Genomic DNA, 12537 nt, shown 5'->3' with positions numbered 1-12537 from the left:
CACATTTTTCTTAGATCTTAACAGTTTGTTTATATATTATGGGTCGGATATAGATCTCCATAAGAATCTGCCTCCAGAGCTTAATTTAAATGGAAGGGGGCATTACCAGTGCGAGACATGTAATGACAGTCTGCTCACCTGATCTACATGTCTCACATTGGAAACTCCACATTTCATTTAAAATAAGCTCTGGAAGCAGATTCTCAGGAAGATCTATGTCCAGACCATAGATCTTAACAGCTCATTTACATATTGAGAAACATGTGGATTTCTCTGGCATAAGACATTGGATTACAGATATCAAGGTATCATTTTATTCAGCTTCCTATGACCTATATGCCCATATAGATGGCTTAGGAGGGATGATTCTACTGACAGATTTCCATTAATACTTATCTCGGTCATCAATAATTCCACCAACTTTCAGTTTTTCAAAATACTTCAATGTAGGTGGAAAGTTCATAATGATCATGTGTTCTGAGTAAGCATAGTTTGCCCCCAAACAATATCCCCTTATACTTTTCTGTCAGCATAGCCATAGTAGAGCCTCGGCTGACAAGACAACCCATGGAAGCATCCCTAGGGTGGCACAGCTTATATGCTGCTGACAGTGATTTACAGAGGCATTTAACAATTTAAAGAGCAGCTATTGGAGACAAGTGCTGGCTATATAACACAGCCCTGAGCCCACTCCACAGACCCAGACCCGCTTCATAGACATCTTGAAGTGTAAAGGGGTTGAAGTTCCCCTTACAAAAAGAAGACAATTAATGTAGAGAGAAACTGGGAAAGTATCTTGTAATTTGATGGACAAGCTATTTGAAAAATAGGAACATTGGGGCTTTATTTTCTGCACATAATCTTTTTATGCATTATATATATTTTTCTGCATATAGATTTTATATAAATTTCTTTTTCTCCATCTCTGGTCTAGAGCTCTGGACAAGCCCTTGGCTCATTATTAACACAAAACCTATTTCAGTCAATGTTCCAGAGTCCTGAACACACAGAAGATAATGATTCTGCTCATCAGACAGGTAGAAGAAAACCGGAAATGTTACATATACTGAACATAAATCTTTTGAATTAATTTTCCATCTCATACATTTTCCACTTCTGCCACCTTTCTTGCAATCTATTATATGTAGGTCATGTCATTACATGATGATTAGTGGGGTTAGGCATCCGACTTGCAGTACACGATTTGTCACATTCCTTACACCGCAAATGGAAGTTATAGTATTCATCATATGCTGTATTTGCCACAGTCACGTGTGTGAAAAGTGACATATAAGTATGGAAAATGCCTATGTTACTAGATGGGGCAGAATATTGCTGATTTATTTACCCATTATGAATGTATTTAATGTAATTTTGGAAATCAAGACACTAATTCTAGATGCTGATCTTCTCTGAGGGAGCCATAACCCCAGGCTTGGTGAATACGCTGGGGGTAAAGCCACACAGTGCAGTAGTGTCGCAGATTAGATGCAATTCTTGCATTTTCTGACTTCAGGTGGTTTCAGTGTCATTACTATGAATTCTTAAAATGGATTATTACATTTGGGTCATGCACTGGAGGTTATTTCTCATTGCCTCTCCAAAATTTTTCTGGCGTAAAAAAAGGTGCAAATTATAGCACACGCCATATTTATGCTATCATTTGTCCTTTCCAAATGAAGGTGGGTGAAACTTGGTAGGAGGTCGTACTTTTCATACAAGCCTTGACGGTACAGTATCATGTTTGGATAGGACACTAGACTCTGATAAGCCTTTAATACTAAACTGAATGCTCTATAATATATGCCAGAAGGTGGTGTAAGTTATAGTGTGACTCTAGACCTGCTCAAGGCTGGCGACAGATGCGCCTGATTTATTAAGAGACGTGCACCCCTTCATAACCGTGACACATCTTGCTCCAATGTGCTTTTTAACAACTGGTGTCTGAACCATTTATGCTTGTTAAAAAAAGAAAACATGGCTGCTCATTTTACAGGGGAACAGCTGTTTCACATGCGAAACCATGTGGCTATAACAGTGGGCTGCGCGGTTCTGTGGGTGATCTGTTCCCCTTCTAAAGTCCTTGTATACCGAAGACCGCAGCAGCTTCTGGCTGTTGTGGGTTTTGTCTGCCATTTGACCCCAGTTTTTGGCCTTAATGTAAAGGCGATGGACAACTTTCTGTGGCTGAAAAATCCATACTCATATGTGAGTTAGTTTCTGTAGTTAATAAAGTTGCACTTATCAGCTTTTTGCTTTGACCTTTGACCTCTGACCTCATGCTTTCATAGTTAGTTTTTCACCTCTTCTATATTCAGGCTTTTCCCCAGTATTCTCATGAACGAGCACAAGCTCCGCTCTCCCCTTCTCGTCTCCATTGTCTTAAGGAAGTTGTCCACTATTGTACATCTCCTATTCATACCCCATGCTTGGTCCCGATAAAATAAAAAAAGCTTATACTCCCCTCCCGTGCTAGCGCTGTTCCCGGGGCTCTCGTGCTGTTATTGTGAAATGTGACCCCGGCGCCCAATCAGCGCTGGCGTCACTGTCCCCGCTTCCTGTCGAATTGAACATGAAGAGGAAGTCAGAGATCAGCTGCAGCCCGGACTACTTCTTCAGGAGGTGGGGACAGTGACTCCAGTGCTGATTGCTGCTATGTAGTAGCCAATACATTTCTATCACTTTGCCTGCTCCAAGTAGTAAACTAGAGAAACTTCTTTCACACACAGAATTTCAGATTAATGCTGGTTTTTATTAAATGCAATATTTCACCCCAGTGCTGGGTAAATGGACAAAAAGCAAAGACATGAGGCAGGAATAGTAGCACCACTCCAGCTCTGCAATAAAAACCGCTAGGGTGGTGGTTTAACAAAAAGAAAGATGTCTGGTATGAGTGTGTATTTCCCATAGGAATCCTTTCAGATATTTGACTATAAAATGCATACCAGTTTGCCATCCGTTCTGCTTTGAGCTCTCCAATATTGTACGTCCCATATACTTGTTATTTTTTACTACTTTTGCACAGTAACAACACTTTGTGTCATTGCACTCAAGTTGTGCATTTTTTGGGGTAATTTTTCCGTCTAACTGTACTAGGGCTTGATTTTTTTTTTTTTAACAGAATAAGTTGTATTTATTATTGCTACTATTTTTGGGGGTACAAAAAATTATTGAAAAACGTATCACTTTTTTTTTTTTTATGAGGAATATAATTCTGGCATCTATTTATACAGGTTCCCAACTGTCATGGCAAGCCATCGACACCCTGCAGTCTTATCATGGGGGGTGCTTTTAGACAAGCAGGAAACCAAAGTCTTTTTTAAGCAACTTATTAGCTGTGGCATCTGAGGGGTTAATTGCCACTTATTACAACTTAAATCCGCTGCAGTTTCCTACACTATTTTGTCCAGCTTAAAGAGAACCTGTCACCAAGTTTTTCCCATGTAAAGTAGGACCAGCACCTGTAAGTCCTATGGAACAGCATTCTAGAATGCTGTATTTATGCCTCCAATGTGCACTCCATATCACAAAAATAGCCTTCATTATACTCTCCGACAGCATGGTCCTGTCTGATGGGCGTCACTGGTTTTGAACCAGCGCCTCCTCTCTTACAATCGCCGTCCTCCTTTTTGCTTCGTGTGGTTGATGCGTTCTATGTCACTACGTTATTCACACAGTGTGTCCCCATCATGCTCCTGCGCGGATGTAGTTCTCTGTCCTACCGAGGGCAGAGCAAAGTACTCTAATACACATGCGCGGGAACAGCGCCGGCATATGCACACTACAGTACTTTGTTCTGTCCTCCGCAGGGCAGCGAGTAGTACCCCTGCGCAGGAGCATGATGGGGACACACGAAACAAGGAGTATGACCATTGAAGGAAGAGAAGAGGCACCGGATCAAAACCAGCGATGCCCATCAGACAGGACCACGCTGTAGGACAGTATAATAAAAGGTCTCTTTTATACTATGCAGAGCGCATTGGAGACTTATATATAGCATTCTAGAATGCTGTATACGGGGGCGTACAGGTGCTGGCCATTCTTTATATGGGAAATACCTGGTGACGAGTTCTCTTTAAAAGACAAACCTTGCCGGCTAAAATCTATCCAAAGTTGCATATATTGGATTCAGCTTGCCTAATTAAAGTCTTTTGCTTCTTGGGTGGCCATGTCCAAATCCTGTATTTTGGTTGTTCAGAAGGAAGCCCAGGATGGAGTCAGGAATGGGGGCTCAGTGGTCTGAACCCAGGCTTAGACAGAGTTGTGTAAGACCAGAATGATACGTAACTATTTAGCGCTTGCTGTAAACTATTCTTGAGGTAAAATAGACTGATCAGACTTTTTATACTGTTTCACAGAAGAGCTTTTGAAAAGTTGGAGTACGGAAACACAGGCGATAGACTCTACAGAGACCAGCACAACGGACCCTCCATCTGTGGTTATCCCTGTTATTAACGCCAGCACTGTGTCCGAGGCTTCCCTGCAGTCTGCTCCTAGCACAACCTCCATACCTTTACCATCTGGCACCATGGCATGTGGGACTCAATCAGCACCCGCTGTGTCCACCACAGCACCACTGCCCCTGGAAGTGCCTGTTCCTAATGGGAGTCATTTCGCAGTTACCCAGGAGAACTTCATAACGCCACAGACGTCACAGCCCTTAGTAGAGGGATTGACTGGGGTTGCAGGACCTAGTCTTCCTATAGGAGCCACTTCAGACACCGTTTTACCAGCGCTGGTGCAGGCTGCCGTTTCTAGTGCCAGTACAGTACTGGGCAGCAACCCTGCAATAACATTAACACAGACTCCCAATACTGCCATCTTGCAGCCCAGCCTAGTGATGGATGAGCAAAACATTCAGTGGATCCTAAATGGAACGTCACAAAACCATGAGCGATCAGTAAGTACCAATTCATTACAGATGCAATTAAAAAGGGAAAGAAAACCTTTTATTTGGGATTGGATAATCCAGAAACCCAGAACTGTAGTATCTGAAGAAGAAAAAAGATCGGATAGGCTAAGTGCCCGCGTAGCGTTTTTCAAGCGTATATGCTGCGGAATTTCCACAGCATAAACGCTTGTTAAACGCTAGGTAATCCGCCCCCCATGGTCCCCAAGGGAATTCCGCAAGTTCTATGCCCATGCTGCGCTCAAAAATCAGCAGCATGTCCATTAATTTTTCGGAAGCGCGGCGTAATCGCCACCATTGACTTGCATTGAGACGCACATAATCCGTGTCTGTACATTTGTACTCACGGATTATATGCGTTTCAATGTGCGGATGGTACCCAAGTCTGGAGGAGAGGAGACTCTCATCCAGACCTGGGTACCATTGTACCTGTAAAAAAAAGAATAAAATAAAAAATAAAGATAATATTCACCTTCCGACGGCCCACGGTCTCCTTCCCTTTGCTTGCGGGCAGGACTGAAGGACCTGCGGTGACGTCACAGTCATGTGACCGCAGGCCCTTCAGTGCAGTGTCCCGCGATCAGCTGGCAGCCAGGAAGGAGCGCCGCTACACACGCCGGGCCATCGTAAGGTAAGTATAGGTTTATTTTATTTTTTTTAAACATTCTTACGGTCACATTATATAAATCCATGCTGTTTGCATGGATTTATATAGTGTGACCTAGTTGTCACAAGCACTTTCCAAGTGATGCTAAAATTGCCTGGAAAGCGCTTGTCAATCCGCATGCAGAAACACATGTGAATAACGCTTCAAATCCTCATGTCCCTGGCTGGAAAAACGCATGTACAATCTGCATGCTTTTTTTCTGCCAGGGAGATGCAGAAATGCTGCAGAAATTTTCTGCTTCTTTTCTGTATCGTGGGCACATAGCCATATTACTGATTGAAAACAAACTTACAATATATTTTGTGCTAACCTTTTTTATTAAGGTTTTGCTACCTTTTTAGTGAAGTTTTTATATTTTATTACAATCTGCTTTCGTTGATGCTGAAATAAAGGGGTTATTCTTTGTCCATTGAAAAATTATACAATTTTCTTATAGTGAAAAACCAAAGAAAAGCAAAATACCCAAATAACTGGAAGTAAATGGATAAATCGCACAGTGTTAGAGTTAGGACTGTCCCATCAGGGTTACTGTGATATGGTGGGATGGCTTTTACATTATTTTGATCAAAATTATGTTTACTAAATACCCTTTATTATTTATCATTATTTTTGCACTGTGCGATGTATCCATTTACTTCCAGTTATTTGGGTATTTGGCTTGTTTTTGGTTTTTCTCTGTCTAGTGGCCTTATGTGAACATGCATTTACATTTTGCATGCACATCAATTTACGTTTCAGTTCAGACTCCCAGGTTTTTAATTTTCTTATAGTGTCTATTACAAATTCTTTTGGGTTTTCAAGATTTTCATTTAATAGGAACCCTTATGCCTGCCGGAGGGAACAGTCTGAACTGATTTGTAAAATGTTTGTTTCTTATTAGGGGTGCACTTGGCTGGGTGTTTCTAATGACAGCCCCCTATGAGCTGTTTATGAGAGGCTGAGTTAAAAGCAATCTGTCACCAGGTTTTTGTACCCCATCTGAGAGCAGCATGATGTAGAGCAGTGTTCCCCCAACTCCAGTCCTCACGGCCCCCAACACATCATGTTTTCAGGATTTCCTTAGTGTTGCCCATGTGATAATTCCATCACCTGCACAGGAAATAATTCCAAAACCCGGGCTATGCTAAGGAAATCCTGAGAACCTGATCTGTTGTTGGCTCTTGAGGACCAGAGTTGGGGAACACTGATGTAGGGGCAGAGACCCTGATTCAGCCGCCACATCTTCAAACTATGAAGCAAGACGTCATCAGGGCACGGAGATAGAAGCAATGAATAACACTAGTGCTGCCCCACAACTTCTAGCACCATCCTCAAACAAATTGTCAGCGGGAGCAGTGATAGAACCAATGAGTGACACTATCGCCTCCCCCTGATGGCTATTTGTTTGAGGGCGGTTCTAGAAGCTGTGGGGCAGTGATGTTATCACTCACTGCTTCTACCTCCGCCCCCTGATGACTTGTTTCTCAGAAGCAGTGGCGGCGGAGATAGAAGCAGAGTGCAGGCGCTGCACTCGCCTCCCCCGCATCGTCAGTTACCATTGATCCAGGACATCTTCAGACGGGACGGTGATGCAAAATACTGTAGTAAGTAACTGCAGCTCCGCCCCAGTGATGACATCCTGTTCAATGAAGGTCGAAGGACGCTGCAGGGAAGTGAGTGCAGCCCCAGCCTCCTGTAGCATCCTATCCGAGACTCCTCTCAAACGAAACATCACAGGAGGTGAAGTAAGAAAAAAACACATTTGGGGATTAGCAGGATTGGAGGAAGTGTAGTGTATTGTGTAGAAAAGCTAATTACAAAAGTTGTTTGGGTGTAAAGATGGATATTTAGAAAAGATTTTGGGTGTTGGACCAAACCTTCTTAAGTTTTCTTGTGTACTTATCGTCACCTAGATTTCCATTCACCGCTCCACTCTATCATAGGTGGCCGGTCTCAAAGGCAAGGTGCAGAACACTGTTTCCAGTAGAGATTGTAAGCGCTGACCTGATTTCTGAAGTCGGCCAGCTTCAGTGTTACTGCTCTGCAGAGGTAAAGCTGTGTCTGCTTACAGCATAAGAGAGTGCGCAGTTACAGACTAGCTGCGCTCTGATGTCACTGGTCCATACTGTCAATTGTCAGTAGCACATCACCCCCAGGAAGCAGGATGACAGGAGGTGAGGGAACGGTGCGCTCCTGCAGAAGTTGAGATAAAGTATGGGAACATCTGGATTAGGTCTGTTATTTTAAGAGATGCTTTGTAGGAGCCTTTTTAATAGTATTTGCCAGTTACCTTTACTTGTACTACTTTTAAAAAATAGAGAGAAAAGTTGTTGTATTAGACATGCTTTGCCTGAAGTAATGAACTTTTATTTCTGTACACAGCAGCAAGCTCCGAAGGTAGAGAAGGTGTTCTTCACCACTACAGTCCCGCTTACCGGCACCGGAGGTATGTCCGAAAGCTTATGAACACACAGTTTCTGTATTTTTTTTTTTTTTTTTTTTTAACTCTTTTTATTGAAAATGATACAACATAATAAGGTTACATCATAGCATAAAATTTCAAAAGTATAGTGAAAAAAACTGAAAACCGTTACAACCATGTAAATGAAGTTTGCACAGAAGTTGGTGAGGAGCGATTTTTGCATATTTTGACATTTATAGCTCCTGTAATGCATATGTACTTACATTACAGCAGGGGTCTCAAACACGCGGCCCGCGGGCCGCATGCGGCCCCTGAGGCTGCTTTATGCGGCCCGCAGGCACAGACCCCTTGACGATCCCGACCTGGTCCATGAGGAGCCGCCGACAGCAGCGCTGCATTGCCGCACAGAGACTGTTTCCCAGCACTGCATTTCCAATGCCAGCCGCCGGCCAATCAGAGGCCAGCAGCTGATATCTGCGTGTCGGCGCAGCGAGTATGACGTCATTGCCATATGCAGATGTCAGCTGCTGGCCTCTGATTGGCCGGCGGCTGACATTGAAAATGCTGTGCTGGGAGACGGTCTCTGTGCGGCAATGCAGCGCTGCTGTCGGCGGCTCCTCCTGGACCAGGTCGGGATCGTCAAGGGGTCTGACTCTGTGGTGCCTGCGGGCCACATCTGCAGGAAGGCCGCCGAGGGAACGGAGGACAGGTGAGAATCATCTTTTTTTTTTTTTTTTTTTTTTTATGTGTGTGAAGAACAGGGGGCACATAGCCACAAGAGGGGACCTGGATGGGGCACATAGCCACAACATGGGGACCTGGATGGGGCACATAGCCACAACATGGGGACCTGGATGGGGCACATAGCATCAAGAGGGGACCTGGATGGGGCACATAGCCACAAGATGGGGACCTGGATGGGGCACATAGCCACAAGATGGGGACCTGGATGGGGCACATAGCCACAGGATGGGGACCTGGATGGGGCACATAGCCACAGGATGGGGACCTGGATGGGGCACATAGCCACAGGATGGGGACCTGGATGGGGCACATAGCCACAGGATGGGGACCTGGATGGGGCACATAGCCACAGGATGGGGACCTGGATGGGGCACATAGCCACAGGATGGGGACCTGGATGGGGCACATAGCCACAGGATGGGGACCTGGATGGGGCACATAGCCACAAGATGGGGACCTGGATGGGGCACATAGCCACAAGATGGGGACCTGGATGGGGCACATAGCCACAAGATGGGGACCTGGATGAGGCACATAGCCACAGGATGGGGACTTGGATGGGGAACATTACTACAAGATGTTTGCCATTATTACTATATGATGCTAATTGTAAGACAATATTACTGTATGTGGCCAATTGGGGGAAACAAAATTGTAAAAATCAAAAAAATAAAAATAAAGCCTGAAAAAATATTGGGCACTAAAAATGCTGTTTTATATGTAAACTAAAGTAAACACAAAAAAGTGCACGTTTATTATCGCCACATCCATAACGACCCAAGCTATAAAAAAATAAACACGGAAAAAATGTTCAAAAGGTGTATACAAAAAAAAATGGTATCACTAAAAATGTCACATTGAACAAAGAATGCGGCCCCCCAAATTCAAATTTTTTCCATGTGCGGCCCATATACCCAGCCGAGTTTGAGACCCCTGCATTACAGAGAAGCTGCCTGAACCGCTGGCTGTGTGAACCTGTGATGGGCTCCCTCATTACACACCGATTGTACCCTGAATGCGCCACAAAAACTGTCTTATGAAAAAGCAGTGTAAAGCGGCAGCAATTTATCATCCAGCAGGAGCCACTGTCCTAAATTAGTCACATTTTAAGACTGTCTAGTCTAAGTTTATATTGTCTAAAAGCTTTGTTTTAATTAATCTGCCCCATAGTTAGAAAACTAGCGAGGAATAAGGAGGATCCGCATTGACTCGTCGTGATTGTTATGTATTTTCGCCCCCATTATGCTTCTCTCAGTTCCTGGCTCATTTTTAAAGTACATTTTAGGGAAAGCTTAGCCATTTGTAACAAGGGAGCCTGACTGTTTTATGTTGTTCTTTCTTTCGGCAGCATGATTTCCCCACCAGGTATATTTAACCCCTTTAAAGCCCATGACGTACTAACACGCGTCTGTGCCCTGGGACTTAAGAGCCTGACCCGTATTAGTACGTCATAGCAATCGCGCGTGCACACAGGCTGTGCGGGCGCGATCGCCGCCGGGTGTCAGCTGATTGTCACAGCTGACACCCGGTACTATGTGCAGGGAGCGGTCCCGCACCGCTCCCGGCACATTAACCCCGGCAATGCTGCGATCGAAGTCGATCGCAGCATTGCGGTGGCTAATGGGAGGTGATCGCAATACTCACCTCCTCTTCCGGCCTCCAGCGCTGTCTGCCGCGGCTTCCTGGGTGTTGCCATGACGGCCCGATGTCGTCATGACAACATCCGGGTCACCAGACAGCAGGAAGATTTTTTGGTCATGCGCAGTGCATGACCAAACAATCTTCTCACTGTGCAGCGCTGACTGCCTGCATAGCACAGGGATGGTGCTCCATCCCTATGCTATGCAGGCGATCAGAATAAAAAAAAGTGAAAGTCCCAGAGTGGGACAAAGTGAAAAAGTAAAAAAAAACTCTCAGAAAGTGAAAAAAAAAATGTAAAGAAAAATTGTAAAAATATTTAAAAAAAAAATAATCCACCAAAAATAAAAATATAATGTACCAATCAATAAATATTATTATGAAAAAAAAACAATAAAAGTACACATATTTGGTATTGCCGCGTCCGGAACGACCTGACCTATAAAATTGTCCCACTAGTTAACCCCTTCAGTGAACACGGTAAAAAAAAAAAAAAAAAAAAACGAAGCAGAAGACAATGCTTTATCATCATACCGCCAAACAAAAAATGGAATAGCACGCGATCAAAAAGACGAATATAAATAAAAATGGTACCGCTGAAAACGTCATCTTGTCCTGCAAAAAACAAGCCGCCATACAGCTCCATCATCCGAAAAATCAAAAAGTTATAGCTCTCAGAATAAATTATTTTTTCTATAAAATAGCTTTTATTGTGAAAAAGCGCCAAAACATAGAAAAACAATATAAATGTGGTACCGCTGTAAACGTACTGACCCGAAGAATAAAGCTACCTTATCAATTTTACCACACGCGGAGTAGAATAAAAAAATTTTAAAAAAAACAATTCCTGAATTGTTGTTTTTTGTTTATTCTGCCTGGAATAGAAAGCGATCAAAAAATGTCACATGCCTGAAAATGGCACCAATAAAAACGTCAACTCATCCCGCAAAAAACAAGCTGTGACATGACTCTGTCGGCCAAAATATGGAAAAATTATAGCTCTCAAAATATGGCGATGCAAAAACTAGATTTTACAAAATATGTGTCTTTTAGTGTGTGACAGCTGTCAATCATAAAAACCCGATATGATTCTGGTATCTCTGTAGTCGCACCGACCCGAAGACTAAAGTCGTCTAATCACTTATACCGCACTAGGAACGGCGTAAAAAATAAACGCTGGGGTTGGGGTTAGGGTTGTTTTTTTTTTCCAAAAGTAAAAAAAAAAAAAAAAAAAAATGACGATATGGCAACTAGCGTTGAACGCAAGTTCTCGCTACTTGAGTTTGCATCGGGTGCTCAGGTATGCATTGAGAATCGCGGGTGCTCGAGTCTCCGCCCCATATGCTTCGCGTGATTTTTTTTTGGGGTGTCTAATAACCGTGAAACATGCGGGCGGGGACTCGAGCATTTCACTTGAGCACCGGTGATACATGATGCATACCTGAGTACCTGATGCAAACTCAAGTAGCGAGCACTTGCGCTCAAGACTAATGACAACTTATTCAATATGATGACCTAATGTCATCAAATTCTGTGTCGTACCTCTGGGTTCAAAATGTTCACTATACCCCTTGATAAAATCCTTGAGGGGTGTAGTTTCCAAAATGGGGTCACTTGTGGGGGGGTGTTTCCACTATTTAGGCACATCAGGGGCTCTCCAAACGCGACATGGCGTCCGCTCTCGATTCCAGCCGATTTTGCGTTCAAAAAGTCACACAGTGCTCCTTCCCTTCTGAACTCTGCCGTGCGCCCAAACACTGTATTTTCCCCACATATGGGGTATTGGCGTACTCAGGAGAAATTGCACAAAAGTTTTTGGGGTCCATTTTCTCCTCTTACCCTTGTGAAAAGAAAAAAATTGGGGCTAAAAAACATTTTTGTGGAAAAAGTTTGATTTTTTTATTTTCATGGCTCCATGTTATAAACTTCTGTAAAGGACTTGGGGGTTCAAGGTGCTCACCACACATCTAGGTAAGTTCCCTGAGGGGTCTAGTTTCCAAAATGGTGTCACTTGTGGGGGGTTTCCACTGTTTAGGCACATCAGGGGCACATCCGCTAATTATTCAAGCAAATTTTACAATCAAAAAGTCAAATGGCGCTCCTTCCCTTCCGAACCCTGCCGCGCACCCAAACAGTGGTTTTCCCCCACAGATGGGGTATCTGCTAACTCATGAGAAA

The 12537-nt window shown here is 43.6% G+C and overlaps 1 protein-coding gene across 2 annotated transcripts in view; it reads left to right on the top strand.

Moving 5' to 3' along the window:
• Window positions 1–12537, top strand: part of MTF1 (metal regulatory transcription factor 1) — a 41622-nt gene that overhangs the window by 14942 nt on the left and 14143 nt on the right. Inside the window, exons 7-9 of one of the 2 annotated variants that reach the window (XM_073665875.1) lie at window positions 935–1037; window positions 4359–4900; window positions 7941–8001. In XM_073665875.1, the coding sequence (XP_073521976.1) occupies window positions 935–1037; window positions 4359–4900; window positions 7941–8001 (706 nt within the window). Of the gene's footprint in view, window positions 1–934; window positions 1038–4358; window positions 4901–7937; window positions 8002–12537 lie in introns of both variants that reach the window. The other variant, XM_073665874.1, reaches the window with a different exon arrangement.

Source organism: Phyllobates terribilis, unplaced genomic scaffold, assembly GCF_046119375.1.
Source record: "Phyllobates terribilis strain yellow unplaced genomic scaffold, ASM4611937v1 Scaffold_2__4_contigs__length_985480577, whole genome shotgun sequence".
Lineage (NCBI taxonomy): Eukaryota > Metazoa > Chordata > Amphibia > Anura > Dendrobatidae > Phyllobates > Phyllobates terribilis.
The sequence above is the reverse complement of the archived record's forward strand: the minus strand, read 5'-3'. Positions and strand labels throughout refer to the sequence as shown.